Raw genomic sequence first — 21,409 nt, 5'->3', positions numbered from 1 at the left:
TAAGAAGATTTTTGATGACTGCGGTCTATCGTATATTTGGACGCAGCAATTAATGGTTAACTCTATGACACTCTCAAAGAAATTAAAATGTGTACTCCGAGACCAGCACGTACAAGAGATAGATTCTAAGTTGAATAATAACTCGCTATACACTAATTTTAGGCAATATAAGAAGGATATTGAATTTGAAAACTATAATATTAATCAGCTTGATGACGATTTAGTGACCAGTTTATTTCAGTTCAGGATTGGGTCTTATCTCCTACCTGTAAATAGATTATCAAACCTTCATTTACCCAGAACCGATAGATTATGCCCCGCTTGCAACGTTTTAGGAGACGAAGTACATTTTATTAGGGTTTCTGCTGCTTTCGCAGAAACCCTCTTGTAATTCTGTTGATTATTATTATTATTATTATTATTATTATTATTATTAATTTTCCCCTTTCCAGCCAAAAATTTTTCATAAAATGTAACTCCTCTCAGATTCGACTACTAGCAGCTTATAAACCTAATTTTCAATTATGAAAGAAATATAACTCAGCGCCTGACCATTTCCAATTTGCGTATTATATTTGATTATGAATTAATCCCGCGTAATTATTTGGTCTAAACAGGAAATAAGAATGTCGCAAGAATCATCATCCATTGATAAATGTACATCGTGAAAAGCCTGCAAATTACCCGACGACCTTGAGCTTCAAAATAAATCACGGATTCGGATTTATAAATCGGGGTTCGACCTACGACATCCATTCAATGTTTTCAGATTTCGGGCGCATGCGTCAATTTAGCTCAGACGCCATTTTCTTTATTTACAACGTGCGACGCCACTCTACGTTACTTGCATTTTTACGACTTTGTTGTGTGTTTCTGTGACCAATCTTCAGAGAGGTATGTATATATAACGGTTAGGCCTAATATGATGTATTTTTCCACGTAATCTGACGACTGGTATTAAAAGCCGACCGGAATTCGTCTTGATCCGCGCGTTGTGGTAGCAGTCGGGTCTGGTTGGTGTGAGATCGATATCGAATCCCGCATGACTTACACATAGAAGTAGCTTTTAAAAGGCCAAATTTGGGCTAGGTGTTAAGGTTGACCCAATGCGTATGATTTAATAATAGTGTTTGTGGTATGGGTAGAAAATATTTAGGCCTATATAGACAGCAGCTTAAATATTGAATAATGGGATTTGAATTGCACTAGTGTGTGTGTGTCTGTGTGCGAGAGCAGGGAGCACTCCATCTCCCTGACCCTGTGACTTATGATTAAGCCACCCGATTCTGCTGAATGCGAACAAGTCATCAGGTTTTCGTGAATGTGAATAAATACTATAAGAAGGGACTGCCAATTTTAATGAACACAGAAATATCTTAATTGAAATCGTATGTCAGCTAATTTCAAATTGAAGGCCTATTATACATAAATTACAGTACACTCCGCCCACTCATGTCAGACCATTTGGGAGTGTAAAAATGTATCCTGCTTTCTGGATCTGATTCAAGCTTAAGTCTACTGTTTGTATATTCAATCTACCTAGGCCCATAGGCCTAATTGTGCCTGCCTAATTATTGGGGAAATCGACAATGTCAGGTTCTTGAATTTCTCGACTGATGGCGCTAGTTAGAACTGGATATTGGTACCTAAATCTGCCATGTTCTAGTTTATTTGCAATAAAAATCTGGCCTCTCAATTTTTTAGTAGGCAGTAGTTATTTTACTGGATCTGGTCACTGACTTCTGAACGCTATTTTGCCAAATATTGTCTCTAAATTGGCTGATTTACTATGCACATGCGCAAAGAGGTGCGCGGCTTAGATAATTGGAAGGAAGTGTGGAGAACAGAGTTTACCCGGACCAGTGAATTACTAGCCTAGCGTCTTCCTATTAGATCACAGAGCTCATTGAAAACCATCCGAATGTTTTAGCTACATTTAGCCTCACCTAACCCTAACCCTATCCCTACTTGTGAAATCGAACCCTGTGGACCCTCTTCTCACCCTCTTGACACTAACCCTATCCAAACCCTTACCCTAAACCCAATAAAATGATTTAATTGTTACATAATAAATGGATTTGGCAAAATAGCGTTCAGAAGTCGGTGACCGGATCCAGGTTAAATATGCACTTCCTTTTTAGTAAGTGTATTTTACATACATACATCATCACGTTTAATCCTTTAAGTATGATATCCTGGAAATCTGTTAGATTGGACAAAACGTTACTTCAACTGTCAAAAATTTTCCAAAAATCACAAATTTAGTGAAAAAAAATGCTCATTAAAAACTTGAAGCGAGAGATCTTTATTGCAAATCAACAAAACAAGGTGGATTTAGGTTCCAATTTCCGGTTCTGACTAGTGCCATCATACGAGTAATTCCAGAACTTGAATTTGTTGATATTTGTATTGGCATCATTCCTTTTCTAAAACGGAACCTGACGACCAATTATTCAATTTCCTATTTATTTATTTTTTTAAACAAGACTCATCATGCAGGTATTCCCCGCAACAACAGGTTTCAGAGGGAAGACCACCCTTTTATTTTTGTTTCAACCCATCTTAAAATGAGCCACCAATCGGTAATCGGGCGAACCATAATAGTGTTCACTGCCTGTTTTAATACTCGTCGTTGCACATTTGTTCAGGATACTACGTCTAGCCTATGTGGGTTATAGGGTTTATTCCAAAAGTTTGCAAACAAAATCCAGTTAATTTGTTTAGTTTTGGAGACATTTTTGATGCATTGTTTTCAACACATTTTATTCAATTTTCTTCCAATCTTGCCATCAACCAAACCCAGCGGAGCTATCACAGCTGACAGGCTGCTTGTTCAACACACCATACCTATTTGTAGCAGGTGTCACCTATTGTTTCGAAATTTTAGAGAAAGTTCCTACAGGCTGATTAATAATGCTGTGATAATGTTTCTTTTGTGATAGGTCACATACTTGATACTTGTTGATACTTGAAATAGGATATTGATCAGTACATTACTCATCATGCCTAAAAGAAAAAGAAGAGCTGGTAGCTTTCAGCCGAAGAAGGTAAGACCCTCTTTTCATAGGCAAATGTTAATCTTCTAGTAAGAAGTATGTAGGCCTTTTTTCCGAGTAAAAAATTCATTAAACTGTTCATCACATGTGTTAGCTGCGCAATATTTTGGTGCCTGATTTTGGTATTTTATCAGAAAAAACCATATCAGTAAATCATAAACCAGTTGCTTAGAGGGTGTGTAACTGACCAGTGTCGTATCATCCCTGGTTCTTGTTGAGATAATTATAAGCTATTGAATTGAATTGAACTCATTAGAAAATTCTACGAACGTATAGTGAATGAATTTTTTTTCTATTTTCAGAAGGTGGAGGTGGTTGGAGTTCCCTCAGCCCTAACTGGACAAAACAGAGAGATGAAAAAAGGATCAATGGAAAAAAATTATGAAAAATCTCAAGATGAAGACTACAGAAGAGTTGAAAATGAAATCTTAAATGAAAACCTAAAAAACGCTCAAAATGAAAACTTTAACGAAACGCAAAAAGAAAACTCTGATAACAATCAAAACAAGAAGTATGAAGTGAAAATCAATGAAAACTTTGAACCAAAAACTAATGAGAACTATGAATTGAATGCAAATGAAAAAGATGAAATGAAAATGACTGAAAAACATGGAATGAAAATGAATGAAAAATATGAAATGCATATGAATGGAAACTATGATTTGAAAACAAATGAAAAAGATGAAATGAAAATGACTGAAAAACATGAAATGAATATTAATGAGATCTATGATCAGACTATGAATCAAAATTGTGGAACTAATTCGAATGAAGATATGACAAAAAACAAAGTTGAGACAATTGAAGTGAAATCAGTTTTTTGTGACTTCAATCATGACAACTGTGATACGATTATGCATGACAACTATGATAAGACTAAACAAGGCAACTATGATAAGGCTATATATGGAATCTGTGAAAAGATTACACTTGACAACTGTGATAAGATTCAACATGATAACGCTGGCACAATATACATGAAACCTCATCGAAAATGAAAGCTGACTCATCTATTCAACCAATTTCGAGTATGATTTCGTGTAGAGATTGTGATGGCAATTTTGGTAACAGTGAGTCATGTTTAAGTGCTGAGAATATGAGATGTTCATCAATTCATGGAAATTTCCACCAGGGTCATCCAAAATACGATATTCATTCAGGTAAGCAATGTGTAACAAATGCATTAGCTGCAATGATTCATGCATCAAATAAAGCTGTAATAAACTGGATGCCTCATGATATTGATTCAGTATTGAATATTGGAAATGATTTATACGCAACATTGACTAATATGAATACAATAACAAATATGTATTTATTGATCAGTGAGCTACCAACTGCTGTTGAGATTGGAAATTCCATTTATAATGTGACTGTTGGATCCCCTCAAGTTGCTATATCTGAATTATCTGATGAAATGAGAGCTGGAAATTTTGGAATTATCAGTGAACTACATGAATGTTTGCACAATAATCTGCTTAATTACGACACATGCTTTATAACATTTGCTGGAAATACATTTTGTGTTTTAAAACAGGATGACATGTACTGGGTATTTGATTCACATTCGAGAGATGCATCAGGAATGATGACCGCTGATGGACATGCTGTATTAGTAAGGTACTCTTGTGTTAATTGTATTGTCAAACATTGTCAGAATCTTGCAGCTTCAATGAATCAGAGGCAACCAATACAGTATGAAATTACAGTGGCTTCTATCAACCATGAAATTGAAACTACTGTAGAGAATAGCATTATCGAAACAACGACTACATACTCTCCAAACTACCAACAAACAAGTAGTGAAGATGAACTGCCCTATACAAACCCAAAAGTAGATGAATGCGATGTAATTGTTACTAGTGAATCCGTGCAGCATGATGATTTAATTTACAACCCACTAGAAAAAGGTCAGTGCAAAACATTATGCTCTATTCTAGGTATTCATTGTCGACCCTCAACTCTCGGATATGAATGTATGCCCAAATATGATGGACAACTCTACTCTCCATGTAATACGCAGAAAATTAAAGGCGATGGAAGCTGTTTTTTTCGGGCAATTTCATATTCAATCTGTGGAACTGAGCAATATCATCGGGCTATACGCACCGAAGTTTTAAAGCACATGCGGCAGAATTCCGACAAATTCCAACCACATCTGAGAAATCCACAACTTACTATAAATGAGTATATTGATGAATCCCGTATGAAATATACAGGTACTTGGGTGACAGAGGTTGAAATTCTTGCAACAGCTGATTTACTGCATGCTGATATATATACATTTGTAGGCAATGGTTGGTTACGATTCGCTGGTTCTACTTTCAGTGCACCAAATCGTGTGTGAATTAAATGGCAACATTTATTTGAAAAATTGCAGAGGTGTACACTATGAAGTTGTGTCATGTGTGAAACAATCTGAGGAATGTATTTGCTCTTGGTGTGGCAAGCGACAAAATACTGAAAAAACTAATGAGTAAATACAGTTTATAAACTGTATTTACTCATTAGAAAATGAGGTTTTTAATGTTATCGCTTTTATGGTTATTCAGGCAGATTTGTTTATAGGGGAGTTGTGTGCTGGTGCAAATGTAGTAAATGTTTCGATTATCAGAGTCTCCTATTTGGATGGGTTTTGTAATGTTATAATATGATAATGTCACAAGTTGGTAATAGGTTTATGTTGTTTAATTCTGTCCACTTGTACACATTTGAATTTCGATGTTGTTTGCTTATCATGACACATGTGTAGGAGGTTATGGTACTGGGTTGTGTAAATGTGTATGGGAGGTTATAATATTTCGTTCTGTAGAGTCTCCTCTGCGAATATATGTCAGAGGGTGACGCGTATTAATGAAGCAGGGTGTTGTGTAGTGGTGTGTATGTAGTGTATGTTTTGATTTCGATATGTGGAAACATCTATGTGGATGTATATAGGAGGGTCAGGTGTGTTACAATAGTGGGGTTTTGTATATACAGGCATGTGTAGTTATGATTTTAATTTTATGTGACCTTTATGTGAATTCATTTATGAGTGACAGGGTTTATATTTTAGTGTTTTTGAAGATTGTGTGACAATAGTAAATGGGTAAATTGATGTACCTAGTTTCTAGGGAATGAAACAGTGTGTATTTGGAATTGATATGTTGTTAAGTAACAGTGGTATAAGCTGGGGAAAGTATGTAGATAGTTGTAATGGGGCATGAATGATATTTGACATTGTGATTGATATGTAGCAATGTAACAGTAAGATATGGTGGTGGATGTATATATCTAGCTGTCATGGGGATGAAGCAGTCACTGTGTGGAATGGATGTGTTGGAATGTAACAGCTATGTACAGTGTACAAAATGAGTAATATTTCATGCTGGGGGATATTGATGCGTTGTTGCCATAGGTTTTGATGTGATAACACTGTACATATATTACCACCATTAATATTACTAAACACATATGTACAGTCTTATGAATGATTATGTATGGAACTGTATGAAGGATTGTATTGAATATATAGGAAATGGTAATTGATCATGTAGCAATCATTTGTGGCGATGTATGTATTTTGTATTGTGCAGTGAGATAGTATTCAGAAATGTTTGTAATCAATGTTGTGGGATGAAATATAAATAAAAGGTGGATGGTATGATGATATGTGTTGTGTATAATTATTGTTTCCAAATTTGGTGCTTATCCCCATATGCTTGGCCAAGTTCTGATGTCATTTACAACATTGTCCCTGGCAAGGATTTGAGCTTGATGGCATGGCGACTGCCACAGTACAATGGGGTTCCTGCAGTGCTGCTGTGGCAATTGAGGATTCCACTCATAGCTAGTGACAATCCGCCAGGTTGCTAGTAAGTAGTTCGTCATTCGCCAGTGCGACATATGAAAGTTAGGCAGAAACCCGTTATCGCTGCTATGCAGCTATATTTTTCGATTGTAATTTGCTTACCGAACCCCGTGAAAACCACTTAGATATTAATACCTTTCGGAACTTAGATGTATTAAAAAATCCAACTTTAAATATGGCTAAATTCATCAAAATAGGTCTAGATGTATATAAATCCCTCCGGTAGTGTATGTATTGTAAATATATGTATTGTAAATAGTAAATAGTATATTTTGTACACAAGTGTGAGACCAGTTAATTAAGTTTTGTAGCTTTTATTACTGTTTATGTAATTATTGTAAATACTGTTTTCCTCCATATACCATGGAAATGGTTGGAGTGCAAATAAATATTCGTATTCGTATTCGTATTCGTATCGGACATTAGAAACTTTCTACCTTTTGCACGTCAACAACGCCATATTGGATGTCAATCAAAGTTGCTAACCCTCCACTGAAATGTCATGACATAAAAACTTAGCAAAAACCATGTTTTCAAACATAACCATCTCTGAAAATAACGCGTATGATTGCATTATTTTCATACTTAGCTATTGATTTAAAGATGTTCTGATGAAGAAAAGTTATATGCCCAAAAACGAAATTTTGTCAATTCAATTCAATTAAATTTATTGAGATATATTTATTCAGATGTTTTTAGGTGGTAATTAGTGCGGAAACATGGCCGACCTGTCGGTTTGAATCGAGGAAATTGGCCCTAAATTATCAGAATTTTGGCTTAGAAAAAAATTATTTTTTGTCAAAAGTAATTTATTTTGACTCTACAGACCTCCCTGAATAATAATATACAGAAATAAAAATTTTTGGTAGGGGGGTACGAAAGTGCAATAGCGCCAATAAAGAGTTTATTGAATTGAATTATTTGACAGATACTTCGCGTATATGAACAAACCATAGCCGACTGCACACTCAAAGAAGTCCTGGGCGTTCCCCGTTTGACGTCATTACTGGTTGCTCGGTTGAAAAAATGACAGAAAAGTGTTAGATTTTAGGCCTATTCGGCCAAAGTTTTTACAGCTATTCATTCAACCTGCGAACTTCCCTAACTGACTTAAGAGTAGAGACTGTTTGTAAAGGTAATTTAACCGAATCCTATGATAAACTTTAAAAGTCAAATCGTCAGTGGTTAAAAACAAACTTTTCGTTAGCCAGCCTGCCTCAACTCGTCTCTGACGACGTCGACGACTCACTCGATCTGATCTGATCGATTCGATCAAACAAAACAGCATCCTCTGCTCTCAAAAATGAAGCACATACGACACAGCATACATTTGACTTGTTTCACTTTGAACCTCTATGTCCAATGATAAGTCATATTGGAATTTGAAAGGGCGGCGAAAGCTTATCTAATTCACTTTCCTGGTTGAAATTAAGAATGATATAGGCCTATGCTCACAATTTCACCATTTCCGCCACTGGGTACCTACCGTAGGCATGTATTACGTAAAAAGATAATTATGATTACAACAGAGCACATTCAAGGTACGTCAATAACGGTTATTTACACAACAGTCCATATCTTATGAGTTCAGCAGGCTATGTAAAAACTTATGTTCATGTCGCAGAAAAGTGGCAGCCCCAGTGCCGGTACCTTGGGCCCTGCAGGCATTAGGAGATGCATCATCTTAATCAGCTTGTAGAGAGGTTATCAGGGCAGGGATAAAACTGACAGGAACAACTAAAGTTTTTTTGGGTCGGCCAAAATGTGCGGAACTAACTAGTAAAATATTTGTCCGGCCCCAAACGCCCCGGTCCCGCCACCCATGGTCAGACATTTGTAATAAAGAGGCCATTTTACAGGACCAAAGGCTGTGGGGGGTCTGGGTCTCTCCCTCAGACAATAGACACCATCAGACAGCATTTTAGAGCAAATCGTTAAAAACGTTTTTTAGCCCACTTGGGACTTTAGTCCCAGCGGGCTATTGCATTCACTTTTCGTCCGTCGTCCGTCCGTAGACGGAATCCAGTTATTTGGGGAAGTTTTGAAGACGCTTCAAGGTAATATCTTGATATTTGGTTTATACATGTATCTACCCTAGACACATCTTCAGCCCAAAAACTGGCCCTGTCACAATCAAGATGGCCGACTGGCAGCCATTGTTGTTCGTCAAAATCAGCACTTTTTACACTTTTTGAACTTTTTGAGGGAAATTTTGAAGACACTAAGGCCCTAAATCAATTACCTTGATCTTTCGTATAGGCTATATTTGAATCCCCCAAGGGCCCATCACTATAAGAAAAATTTGGTCGATCGGACTCAAGATGGCCATCAATGCCCCCTGGTGACCACGATCGGACTCCTATGACCTTTTTAGTGCCCAAAAATGTCAATTTTGGCCCTAATTCTGAGTCCTGTAGCTTCCTATTGGTTTGCAATTTCTCATTGCAATTTGTGAAGGGTATTCTTTGGAAAGGGATGTTTTATACCTGAGACAGGTATTTTTGATCGGCCAATTATTACGTAATTGACAGCCATCTTGGTATCATCAGTACTCATCCATTGGTGGGAAAAAGTTTTTCCAGATTATATTGATACCTAAGCATATTTTGTTACCACAATCAATTGCATAGTTGTAGCTCATGACATTGTCTATGATTGTGGTGAGTTATAAGGACATAAGTTATTCTATGTGGTCACCAGGGGGCATAGAATAGTAGAATAACTTAGTATTTAACCCTAGGGTTAGGTTTAGGGTTATACCTAAATCTAGGTCTGTCGGACCTATGGCGATGTCCCTGGTGTCTGATGTACCACAGATATTAAGATGCGAATGACATTTTCTCGACAAAAATGCCGGCAGCACTCCAGTGGGCAAGAGTCACACGAATATGAATGCTTGTATCTGGGTGGGTGGATACTCTACTGGGATCGTAGAGCGACATTCTTTCTCTGTGGAGACAACCACTGCTACGACATGAAATATTTGTCATTTCTACGTACGGGTTGGAAGCAATTTTTAATTGCTGTAGCCAATTACTGATTTTTTACAGCTTTTGTGTGTTGCCGTGGCAAATTTACTTCAATTTCATCAAAAACAAGGTATTCACTGCTACAGTTCCAGCACCACTGACGTTTCTAAACTTTTGATGTTGTCTTCAAATAAATGGTATAGGCTATGTCTAGTATGATGTGGGGTCTGGTCTACTGTCTTGTTTCGTTTCATTGCGTAAATTCATTATTAATCTTTTGATCAATCAATGTATTCTAGGCGGGTTTTTGAGAGGTTTGTTTGATTAATTGTCTCGATGTATGGCTTAGACATCTACCCTAGTCTAGTATCTAGGCTTTGTTTTCAATGTCTAGGGTGCAAGTGCACATAAAGGTTGATTTTTCATCCCTGATTCTTGGGATGAAGCTTGATACTGACTTATAGATATGCAGCCCTTTGCCCCTGAATGTCGTATTATTGTTATTTGATTAGGTTGAATACTTTTTTTCAAGGATTTGGCTATAAGCCTACGTAGTTGAAGAGAAACATTTTTGGAGAGCACAATGGAACGAACCAGTCGATGTAAAACACTGTTCGAAAGTTTGGAGAAGTTAAACAGTCAGAAGTCAAACCCTAAAACAGTAGTCGAGGATTTACAACAATATCGCTACATATCCTCAAAGCTATTACAGTGTGTTAATACTCAAGGTAAGGTTGATCGCTTCATGTGGACCCAGTTCCATTGTTCTTGATTAAAGGGCAAATGCCCGATGAATAGAATATACCGTATATAATATAATTTTATAGCAAATATACATGTATTTTTTGGTCTAAGTTATTTTCAAATGTGACATGTTCACATATATCAAATATGCTACTGATTTGAATTTTAGTTTAGCTATTACTGAGAAACTTTTCTATCGCCAATTTCAGCATGTCACCGTTTATGTAAGTGGTTGCATGATTCTGACATCGTCTCTGACTGACACTGATTCCAGTCATTTGGTTTTGAATCAATAAACTCTTACCACTGTAACTGTTGCTACTGTAACATAGGCCTAGGCCAATGACATGATAAACATATTAGTGAGTGTGTTGTAGGGCGTGAACAAATGATGTGCATTTTATTGATGCAATCGAGTACTTCATGAATAGTGCCTGCCAACTGCAGGTTTGAACTGCATAAACATAAAAAGTTAAGGATAAATAAATGACTAATTTTGGGCTAGTTAGAGATATTTAATGTTCTACCGATATAAGTCGTTATGTATGAATACAAATCACGGCGAGTACAATTTAGATGCATGTGTCTCATTCCGATCTTGAGTCAAATTATAATAACCCAGAACTGTGAGAAACAGGACTGGATCTTGCGATTGAAACTGTAGGTTTAACCAGGACCCACATCCACAGTTCTCAATTAGGTTTGAATCCATAGTAGCAATCATATTAGTTTCCCCGAAGTCAAATCTTTTCTCAGAACTAGCTCCAGGCTTACTTGGTAGTTCTGAATCCTGTCATGTATCCATATATCCCCATTGTGCATGGCATTACCAGGCATTACGACGTGTAATTCGGCTGTTTTATTTTGCCAGATAAACTGACAAAAGATCATGTGATAAAATGTGGTGCTTACGTAGAAAGTATTCTTACAGCTTTAGAGGTAATATTGAAAACCTTCCTTAAATATTCTATTATTTCTCATCAATTGACCAATTATTGTATGTTTTTTCAATATTTCCAGATTTCTAATGATAAAACTGTGTCCTTGAATTTAATATTGCTGATTAGTGAACTGCTTGGAAAATCACGTAAGTTGTGAAAATTGTCTCTCAGGAAGAAACTTATAGATTATGTGGCGTTTATTGAATAATCCTTCTTTTAAACACTAGGATAATGTTCTATGTGTAAATGATATTTGTTCTTGAACAACTGGGAATATAAATCAGATTCAAATGTTGTCTATTTGAAGAAATGTTCATATCGTTTGGTTTACCATGTAGAAGGCGTCAAATAATTTATTAAAATCAATTTTCTTGTTCATTAGTGCGATACAGTCTGCTGCTGTTGATATATGGATTTCCATGAAACATGGTGTTAGGATTAGGGCAGGTCAGATGTCTACTGCCATTGAAAATGGAGGTTATCTGTCATCTGATATGGCCTCCACCGTAGCCATCTTGAATTTTTTGTTAGCGTAATACAGCGTGCGATTCAGAATGGTTTCCTTGAAAGTTTATGAATGATTGTCTGAGTTCTGTTTTCACTGAAGTATGCAATAAGTCTTGGCCTTTATGACCTGTCTTCAGTTTTTTGCCCCAATATATTCTGCTTACCCAGGGTAGAAGACATATGTGGCATTGTCATATTCCAGTGATATTTACATGATTGTATCATTGCCTGCCAAAATCGTACTGGTACGTTGACTTGTTTCTTTACTATAACAATAGATGGTGAATTCATCGCACAACACCAGTTAGTTTAATGCCTTTTACTACTTAAACAGACTATCATCAGTCATTCGATGCACTGTGTCAGTGACGTCATCTATTGAAATGGGGGCTGAACACGCATGAATTGCCATATTTTTTGCAAAATACCCCCTCTGCATAGGTGATCGCTGCAGATTTTAGCAGTCTTAGAAGAAATGCTGCCTATTTTACATGAATTAGCAAGACCAGATGAACAAAATAAAGCAAATTTGATGAAGGTATCTCTTCTAGTTTTTGTTTTATGAATCTCTGAAAAACACGTAAATCCCGGCAAAGCGCAGCATTTCTTGAAAAAAAGGCCTGGCAGGCATAGAGTTAAGTAAGGGGTTACAAGTCCTTTCATCTTCATGATTTGGATAAGTGAAATACTGGTCAAACAAGTAAAATCCTTTTTGGTTTACCTTTGTCAGCAGTATGAGGTTGGCATTGAGCCAATTCATGTAAAACTGCGGTACGTTTTTTTATGTGAGCATTTTTTTCATTGGTTCTCAGGTTAAATGACGTATAATCGATGCGATTGAAGACATGACGAACCTCCGTCGATGACATGGTCAACTTTGTTTAAATTCGAAGAAAAACTGTTTTTGGCGGGAAAATTCTTAGCTCTTGCGTATAAAATTGCAATGACCTCGATTGGGGGCGTCGTCTCCACGAGCGAATGTGATTGGCTGTTTTTGGGATGTACAGGGAATTCCAGCGCTACTAAAATAATTATGGGAAAGCCTTTAATGGCGAACGTTTCTTTGGACTAGGTGCCGTATATGTGCGAATTGTAAATGCTCATTGCTGGTGAGAAATATAATTATTTCACATATTGCCATAGGTATTGTTTCATTTTAATGCGCGGTGATTGTGTTGATTGAGATTGAAGTAAGTGAACGTTCACTACACAAGGCCTCGGAGTGCTAGTTGGACACACAAACACACGCTCACAGACTACTATAAGCTGATGCTGTAACGCTGCTTGGCGCGTGCACGTTTGGTATGATAACAGGCTGAATAATCGTCGTAGCAGAAGATGAGCGCTGTGTTTTTTGCCTGATAGAATTTAAAATAATTTGTAATTTCTTGTGACCTGAAAATACTAGGCAGTAAAATAGGCATAGGTCGAGGTCTGAATATTGTGTAGTGGTAAATTCCAGGATTTAAAACGATCTAATACTACGCCCGGGTGTATTAGCTTCCGCGGCCATACATTGGAAGAAGTTTCATTTCTAAGACTCAATATTCAGCCACCCTCTGATATATGACATCATATGAATTTAATTTGAATATTTTTTCATATTGTGAAAAATATTTTTTTGAAAATATAAAATAGTTTCCCTGCCGCGCCTACCTGTACCCTACGAAATTTTGGACGTAGACCATAAACAAATGTTTATCTTTGGTCTTATTTGACTTAGATAAAATACAATATAAACTTCTAGAACTTTGAAGTCACGAATTAAAAAGATTTTTCAAGCAATGCCCTTACTCCAAACAACCTCTAGCTTTCAAGGTAAACCACACTTTGCCCATGGGCAATTTATTTAACTTGCAATAATGGAATATATGGAAATAACTGAAATACCAATAAGTTTATCTCTACCTGGTAATTGGAACAAGAAAATTAATTTTAATAAATAGTTTGACGCCTGCGAAAAAAAATGTAATATTTCTGGGATAATCTAATGTGGAATTGCAAATTTGAAATCGAAGTTTTAAGAAATTTGGGGAATTATGAGATTTGGCGATTGGGTGATGATACAGGTCTTCGACTGTACTGAGTAGTGGTTTAACTTTTTATTAAGAATTGTCAATGCATCTTCATTGCCTCCATGATTGAAGAAAGAGCTCTTCTGATGTCTGCTTCATCATGACTTCGAGCATATCGTGTGGTCTAGCCAGCCAGCCCGGTCCCCGGGCCCGGTTTGGCTGTCACTCGATATCCTAGTCTTGAGTCTAGGTTGAAGTAGACATTTTCATTTAAAATAACTTGTTTATGTTATTCTGTATGAATTACCCGTGTGTCTTGTATGTTGTATTTTCTTATTTTAGAATTTGTAACTTTATTGAATTTGGGAATTTTATCCCGGAATTTCAGTGTTATAAGGATCAATAAAGAATTGAATTGAATTGTCACCTAATACACATGCCATCAGATGACGCGGAGCCGTATATGACAGCTATGCTGTTATAAATTGCTAATCTCATTAAACCTGCATACCCCTAATATCGAACATATTTTCTAAAACATTTGAATATTGAAATTATATGTTTACACAATTTTATATTGACCGCTTGTAGCCGCCGATGAAATTCACACCAGCCCTTAACAGATCGTAGATAGATTCCACCAGAATCCCCATGTCAGGGTCTGACTTTTATATCAGACTTCCGTATCGTGTATACATCCGCCATTCAAACGAATAATCCGATTTACTTATCATTTCTATTTATGCCTGCCGCTTCTGATATAATCATACATCCTTTACTATTACAATACGTCTTCTAATGGTATTCATTGCAATATAACATTTCCACGTTCAAACAGAGCTCATTATATAATCACAGGAAGCCATTCTACATCTTAGTCAATAATATTTTGCCAAATAGCTTGTATGTGTGTACACATAGACCTGTGACATTTTGCACATCGATTTACGGTTTTCGTTTGTAAAATGACGCTGAATAGTTAACATTGTTTAGGTTTCATAATGGTAACGTTTTATAAGGCGTCAAAAAAGATTGGCATGATTTCATGTTGATTTAAGGCTGGCTAATGGCTTTTCGGGCTAATAATCACAGGCAGGGATAATTACATTTTAATCAACAGTGATCTCAATTGTGATTGAGAATGAAGTATCAGCACTGCTACTGTGAGGATTTACCCAGTTCACTAGTGGTAACTCAGTTATCGCGCTTCAATTTCTTCCGCTTTTCAACTATTGAATTTAAGCCAACCTTCATCATTAGTAAATCAATTTTCAGTGAACTATACACCATTCAATGAATGAGAAAGTCAACCTTATGTCCATTAGATGACTCGATGGTATTTGGATTTGAGTCCCTAAAAATCTAGTTTGAATTTCATTAAAAATGAATGAATTTTCATTATGTACATGTATCGTTGCGCCATCCAGGAAGAAAGCCACTAAATATTTGGATGGATATATGAAAGCTGTGGGTACTGGAGTGTGTAATGGGTAGTGTAGTGTGATCTGTGTGCATTTTGGTGGCCAGCACACAGATCACATTGTTCATTGGGGTTTAGTCCAGGACTCGCGAGATTTTCAACAACATGGAAGTAACTTGTAATAAATGATGACTTGAATTGCATGACTACCTACCACCCCTCATTATTGTTGGAAAACTAAACGTTCCGCACTGACTAAAAATTAGTAATAATAATCAATAACATTTTAGAAATGGCCAGAATTTTAACTTAGGTTCTATCGCATTTTTATTTTACAATTGCGATTGGTATAATTTTTTTTTAAACGGCCGTTAAGGCTTCATGTTTCATCTGCAATTTACTGCAAATAGTTACTCAACTACGCACATTTCAGTGTTTTTGGCAGCTGTACACTCAATCGGCACCGTTCGTGACTAGCTTCACTGCGGAATTATCATTAATTAGCATCGCCATATCACATCATCAACTTATATTGTGCCTTAAAACCCTAACAGCCGAAATAATTGAAATACACACGCGATTTCTATCATTGAAAATTGAGAGAATGGCCGTGTTTGTGTTCTGCTGCTTCGCGTAAATCCCGCGGGGTGGCGCCACCGCGCGGAGTGGGGCCGATACGTCTAGTGTGTATCGGCTGCTCATTCAAATTGTTGGCGGAGAAGGATGGCAGGTAATTAATTAATGGTTGACTGGACCTTACGGTTTTATGTTTCAGAAATTGGAAAACGTGCCAATAATTTTATAACTCGTGGAGTCACGCAGATTTTATTTCACGTTTTAACTGAAGAATATAAAGAACAAAGTCCGTCGGAGGAATTACTGATAGCTGTACACCAGGTCCTCGGTCGAATCGGTCCTAAAGGTGAACTGAACTAACATTTTCTTTGATCTGGTAAAGTTTTACTGGTTTGTTTGAATACCGTATTTTTTGTTTGTAATAATTTTCAGATCGAAAGTTTGGTTTAAAAGCGCGATTGGGACAGGCTTTACCGATTACGTTGACTTTGATCAGGAATCACATCACTGGTTACAAAGTTTTACAACCGCTTTTGCTTGTTTTGAAATTATACGCTGCTAATGGTAGGTACATCACTCTGATCTATGAATTATATTACTTTAATTCAGGGTCCAGGGATTAATCTTGAATGCTCATTTCTGAGATATCGAATTCAAACATTATTCAATTGTAGCTCATTCTGAATAAGCAAAAACTTTCTAAGCAAGGTGAAAATTGTTTAAAATAAGTTAATATTTTAGTAGGCTGTAGGCTAAGCGGATTTTGTTAGTCTCTATCCTAGTCTCAATCAATTTTTCATTCACTGAAGTACTCTCTATTATTTGTTAGTCAGTAATTTTCTTTTTTATAGCTGTGAATGCGTCTTACCTGGGAAAGAATGGTGCTGTTACTTATCTATTCAAAATTCTAACGGTGTGCGGCCGTAAACATCTAACTCTGCTTAAATATGCATTAGATACACTTACAATGCTAGTCAAATCAAGTGAGTCAAAATCTTTCATTATTCATTACTTATTGAAGGAGATTCGAATTGATACATGATGGATTTAGTCACATGATTTTGATTCTATTTTCCATTTTGATAGATGCTGCTAGTTTAATTTTTGTGAAATTTCCATTTTCTGATTGCATATTTGAATTGTGGAGCTTCTCGTTAATTTCTGCAGGAGAAGAATTTTTGCAGTTTGTTTATCAGATTGTTCGTTGTTATTGTAGAGAGTAACTCGGCCAGAGCGGTAGGACAGGGAGGAGTTCCGATACTTTTAACGATGTTCTTTGAATGGCATCGTTCCGATACAAAAAACAGACATGTGAATTTACGTAAAGCTGTTCTGATGGTACTCAAGAATATCACTAATTTGAGTAAGTACAGATGTTCCTTCAGAGAAATAAACCCTGCCTGATGTAGATGGGCTTAGCTCCAATATTCTTTGATCAAATGCTTTGTTTTTGCCACCCGGCGGTCGATTCCATTCACCTTATGTGCGTCAACCATTCATTTTTCCATAGACGAAATCAAATTATTTTGGGAACTTTTCAAATCACTTGGATGGAGTTACTCGATATTTAGTTAGATTTATGTATCTACCCTAGACGCATCCATAGCCAAAAGTTGGCTTGATCAGCATCAAGATTGCCATCTGGCAGTCATTATGGTTCACTAAGATCAGCACTTTTTGCAAAAGTTGTTTACGGGAAATTTGATCAACAGCTTGATGTTTGAAATGTATGTATACCCCTAGGGCCAATCACTATTAGAAAATTCTAGTTGATTGGACACAAGCTGGCCGTCCTGTGGCCATTTTGTGCTAACAAAAGGTAATTTTCATTCTAAGAAATGTAGCTTTTTAACAGTATGCCTTTTTAGCCCACTTGGGACTTTAGTCCCTGCGGGCTGTAGCGTTCACTTTTCGTCCGTCCGTAGACGGAATCCAGTTATTTTGGGAAGTTTTGAAGACGCTTCAAGGTAACGTCTTGATATTTGGGTTACACATGTATCTACCCTAGACACATCTTCAGCCCAAAAACTGGCCCTGTCAGAATCAAGATGGCCGACTGGCAGCCATTGTTGTTCGCCAAAATCAGCACTTTTTACACATTTTTGAACTTTTTGAGGGAAATTTTGAAGACGCTTTGATCAATTACCTTGATCTTTCGGATATATGTGAATCCCCCCAGGGCCCATCAACATAACAAAAATTGGGTCGGTCGGACTCAAGATGGCCGTCCTATGACCTTTTTAGTGCCCAAAAATGTTAATTTTGGCCCGAATTCTGAGTCCTGTAGCTTCCTACTGGTTTGCCATTTCTCATTACAATTTGTGATGGGTGTTCTTTGGAAAGGGATGTTTTATACCTGAGACAGGTATTTTTCATCAGCCAATTATGACGCAACTGGCGGCCATCTAGGTGTAACCAGTACTCATTCGTAAGTGGGAAAAAGTTTTTCCACATTATATTGATACCATTATATTGAAGCGTATTTTGATACCACAATCAATTAGAAAGTTGTAGCTCATAACGTGTTCTATGATTGTGGTGAGTTTCAAGGTAATTGGATTTCGTATATGGCCACCAGGGGGCGTTGAATAATACAATATCTTAGCATTTCTATATTATATTCGTACCTATGAATATTTTGTAACCACAATCAATTGGAAAGTTGTAGCTCATGACATCATCTATGATTGTTGTGAGTTTTAAGGACATAAGTTTTTTTATATGGTCACCAGGGGGCGTTGAATAGTAGAATAACTTAGTATTTCCTAATTATATTGGTACCTAGGCATATTTTGTTACCATGATCAATTGCAAAGTTGTAGTTCATGACATGTTCTATGATTGTAGTGAGTCTCAAGGTCATTGGGTTTTGAATATGGTCACCAGGGGGCGTTGAATAGTAGAATGACTTAGTATTTCCTTATTATATTGGTACCTAGGCATATTTTGTTACCATGATCAATTGCAAAGTTGTAGTTCATGACATGTTCTATGATTGTGGTGAGTTTCGAGGTCATTGGGTTTTGAATATGGTCACCAGGGGGCGTTGAATAGTAGTATTTCCATATTAAATTGGTAACGAGGCATATTTTGTTATCACAATCAATTACAAAATCGTAGCTGCTGACATGTTCTATGATTGTGGTGAGTTTTAAGGTCATTGGTTTTTGTAAATGGTCACCAGGGGACGTTGAATATTGAAATTGTTAGATTGTTGAGCATTTGAAACCACTTCCCAAGTGGGCATGGTGTCCCTGGACCCCTAGTTCCTTAATATTTGTGGTGGGAAGGTATCGCTAAAACATCCAACCGGTTTTTGTGGTTGAAGACCATATAGGCATCGTAGCTAGTAAAAAACCTGTACTGTTCACCGAACAACACCCATAGTATCTCTACTACCATGGTAGTCCCATAACGCTGTTTCATCTAGAACTGATAATCCGATAGAAAAATGCCTGTGAGGCGTCATTTGCCTGTACCCAGGATCCTAGCTATGACCATCATAGCCTGTTGTATTTAGGTTCCCAAAATCGTGATGAATTATGGAAAGTATTGAGGGGCATGAAGGGTCTACCTGTCAGTGAATTGTCTATATCGGTTTTACCCAGCAACGAAGTGTTATCCGCATCACTATCCTCACAGGTGTTTGCGCATTGATCAATATTTAAGTAGATTATAGAAATTGCGCAGATTTAGTTTACACTGACTAGGAGGATCGGTAGATTATTGTCTCTGCAGGGTTTCATCGCTAGCCCGGTTTTATTTCTTGACGGTGTGATTGAGGGATTTTCTTCATGAAAATTACCAGTAATGCCTGCATCACATACTGTATATCTACGCAAACTACTATTATTTAGTCAATTTCAAATAGTGTCTTCGACCATATGGACCTTATAGTCCTCTTGTTCACTCAATCAATTGTTACACAATTGGCGGCGTTTTTTCTTCCATACTTGGAACCTATGCATATTTTTGTAACCTCAATAGATTGCTACTTTGTAGCTCATTATTGTGGTGAGTTCCAAGGCCATAAGTTTCTGTATTTGTTCACAAGGGGCATTGAATATTGACATCTTGATAGTCAAAAAGTTGTCCCTGTACCCCTAGTTTGAACATAAATAAACATTATCTCATTGTTTTTTAGTTTCATCATATCCATATCCAATATGAATTGAGTGTTTAGTACGGCTCTTTTTTTCAGTAACGTATTGTGCGATTATTTTATTTATAGAATCGGGACGTAAAACGCTTATAGAAGCCGATGGAATACGAATATTGTATAACACATGTATGGAATCTATAGAATCGAGGGAACTAGAGAGTGTCATATTCACGGCTAGTTTGATCATGAGGAGGTGTTTCCCTAGGAACCGTTTACCTTTACAAACCGTTAAAAGTCCTCTCAATATGTCGTTACCTGAAAGCGACTTTCATAAACTAGATCCCTGCCCTGAAGGTAAGATTTTCACTTACGATAATAATTTCTGCCTGTGTGTCTGTTTTTCAGCTACTTAGGCGGTTTATAGTGGGGTCGATCTTGATGAACCTTTGGTACAATGCTAGTATGGGGTTCTAATTGTGCAGTGCAAAGAATGGGCCCAGTGCACCCACCTAGCGGTAGAACTAGGCACTAAGAACTCTGACAAAATTTAGTTATTGGCCCTAAATACAACATATTCAAAATGCAATGGATACTATTAATGCATGGGAATTTTGGAGTTGCCTCATGCATATGTCAATGACAACAGATTCGAGGCTGAGCTTGAGAACCGTTGTCACCTATGTCGTGTTTTAACTCAAATCGTTTAAAACCAGTTAGGCCTTCTCATTAGAAATAGAGCAATTAATTAGAAAATCCTGAAATTCTACCCTGCCCTGAAAGAATTAATCAGTTAACGTTCATTTACTTGATGAAACTACTAAACACTAGTAGCGAAAGCTCCAATAATCTATATATTAATACAAAACTACGTACCAAATATAGTACAGCCTAGAAGTAACTCATATTTTTGAAGTAACTTGTTTTCGTTTTTGATAAAACGGAGTAGAAACGGGAATCAAACTAGTAACTACCGTAGTTCAAATTCAACGCGTCTGGCGCGCGTGCTTCGAATGCAATTAATAGCAGCTCCCTTCCTTTTCGATGACCACATGATAAAGTACATGCAGTTACATTATAAACGTCTAATAGGAGTGTTCAAAGTTTCACCCATAGTGGAAGTGGCACCCATAGGCATGCAGCGAAATGCGTAATTCTGAAACGGTCCCTAACTATTGTCGAACGTGTTCAGAACTAAAAGATTAGGAATTACAGAACGCAGTCTGAATGGT

The 21,409-nt window shown here is 36.9% G+C and overlaps 2 protein-coding genes across 12 annotated transcripts in view; both read left to right on the top strand.

Annotated features, from left to right (window-relative positions):
* Positions 1 to 800: 800 nt before the first annotated feature.
* Positions 801 to 6,814, top strand: LOC141905580 (uncharacterized). Of its 10 annotated transcripts, none has more exons than XM_074794505.1 (5): positions 801 to 894; positions 2,943 to 3,047; positions 3,359 to 4,216; positions 4,594 to 4,676; positions 4,766 to 6,814. In XM_074794505.1, exons 2-3 carry the CDS (start codon positions 3,003 to 3,005, stop codon positions 4,052 to 4,054), a joined length of 741 nt encoding a protein of 246 aa, XP_074650606.1. In that variant the 5' UTR covers positions 801 to 894; positions 2,943 to 3,002; the 3' UTR covers positions 4,055 to 4,216; positions 4,594 to 4,676; positions 4,766 to 6,814. The 10 variants fall into 10 exon arrangements, with proteins under 10 accessions (XP_074650606.1, XP_074650608.1, XP_074650610.1 ...); XM_074794507.1 differs by having other exon boundaries at positions 4,594 to 4,905; positions 4,997 to 6,814; XM_074794509.1 differs by having other exon boundaries at positions 4,997 to 6,813.
* Positions 6,815 to 7,892: 1,078 nt separating this feature from the next.
* Positions 7,893 to 21,409, top strand: part of LOC141905206 (cytosolic carboxypeptidase 1-like) — a 39,481-nt gene continuing 25,964 nt past the window's right edge. For both annotated transcript variants that reach the window (XM_074794011.1, XM_074794010.1), the window contains exons 1-9: positions 7,893 to 8,041; positions 10,408 to 10,603; positions 11,491 to 11,558; positions 11,640 to 11,706; positions 16,278 to 16,424; positions 16,511 to 16,642; positions 16,930 to 17,061; positions 17,295 to 17,441; positions 20,310 to 20,534. In XM_074794011.1, the coding sequence (XP_074650112.1) occupies positions 10,459 to 10,603; positions 11,491 to 11,558; positions 11,640 to 11,706; positions 16,278 to 16,424; positions 16,511 to 16,642; positions 16,930 to 17,061; positions 17,295 to 17,441; positions 20,310 to 20,534 (1,063 nt within the window). In that variant the 5' untranslated portion in view covers positions 7,893 to 8,041; positions 10,408 to 10,458. The remainder of the gene's footprint in view (positions 8,042 to 10,407; positions 10,604 to 11,490; positions 11,559 to 11,639; positions 11,707 to 16,277; positions 16,425 to 16,510; positions 16,643 to 16,929; positions 17,062 to 17,294; positions 17,442 to 20,309; positions 20,535 to 21,409) is intronic.

This window comes from Tubulanus polymorphus, chromosome 5 (assembly GCF_964204645.1).
Source record: "Tubulanus polymorphus chromosome 5, tnTubPoly1.2, whole genome shotgun sequence".
Taxonomy (NCBI): Eukaryota; Metazoa; Nemertea; class Palaeonemertea; order Tubulaniformes; family Tubulanidae; genus Tubulanus; species Tubulanus polymorphus.
The sequence above is the reverse complement of the archived record's forward strand: the minus strand, read 5'-3'. Positions and strand labels throughout refer to the sequence as shown.

What these genes read in the sequence shown, in the direction of transcription:
- LOC141905580 (XM_074794500.1), top strand. Translation starts at nt 4,172, where the DNA reads ATGGAAATTTCCACCAGGGTCATCCAAAATACGATATTCATTCAG. An exon ending in AAAATACGATATTCATTCAG is followed by an intron (nt 4,217 to 4,593) that starts GTAAGCAATGTG and finishes GTTTTAAAACAG; the next exon opens with GATGACATGTACTGGGTATT. An exon ending in ATCCCGTATGAAATATACAG is followed by an intron (nt 5,276 to 5,384) that starts GTACTTGGGTGA and finishes TTCTACTTTCAG; the next exon opens with TGCACCAAATCGTGTGTGAA.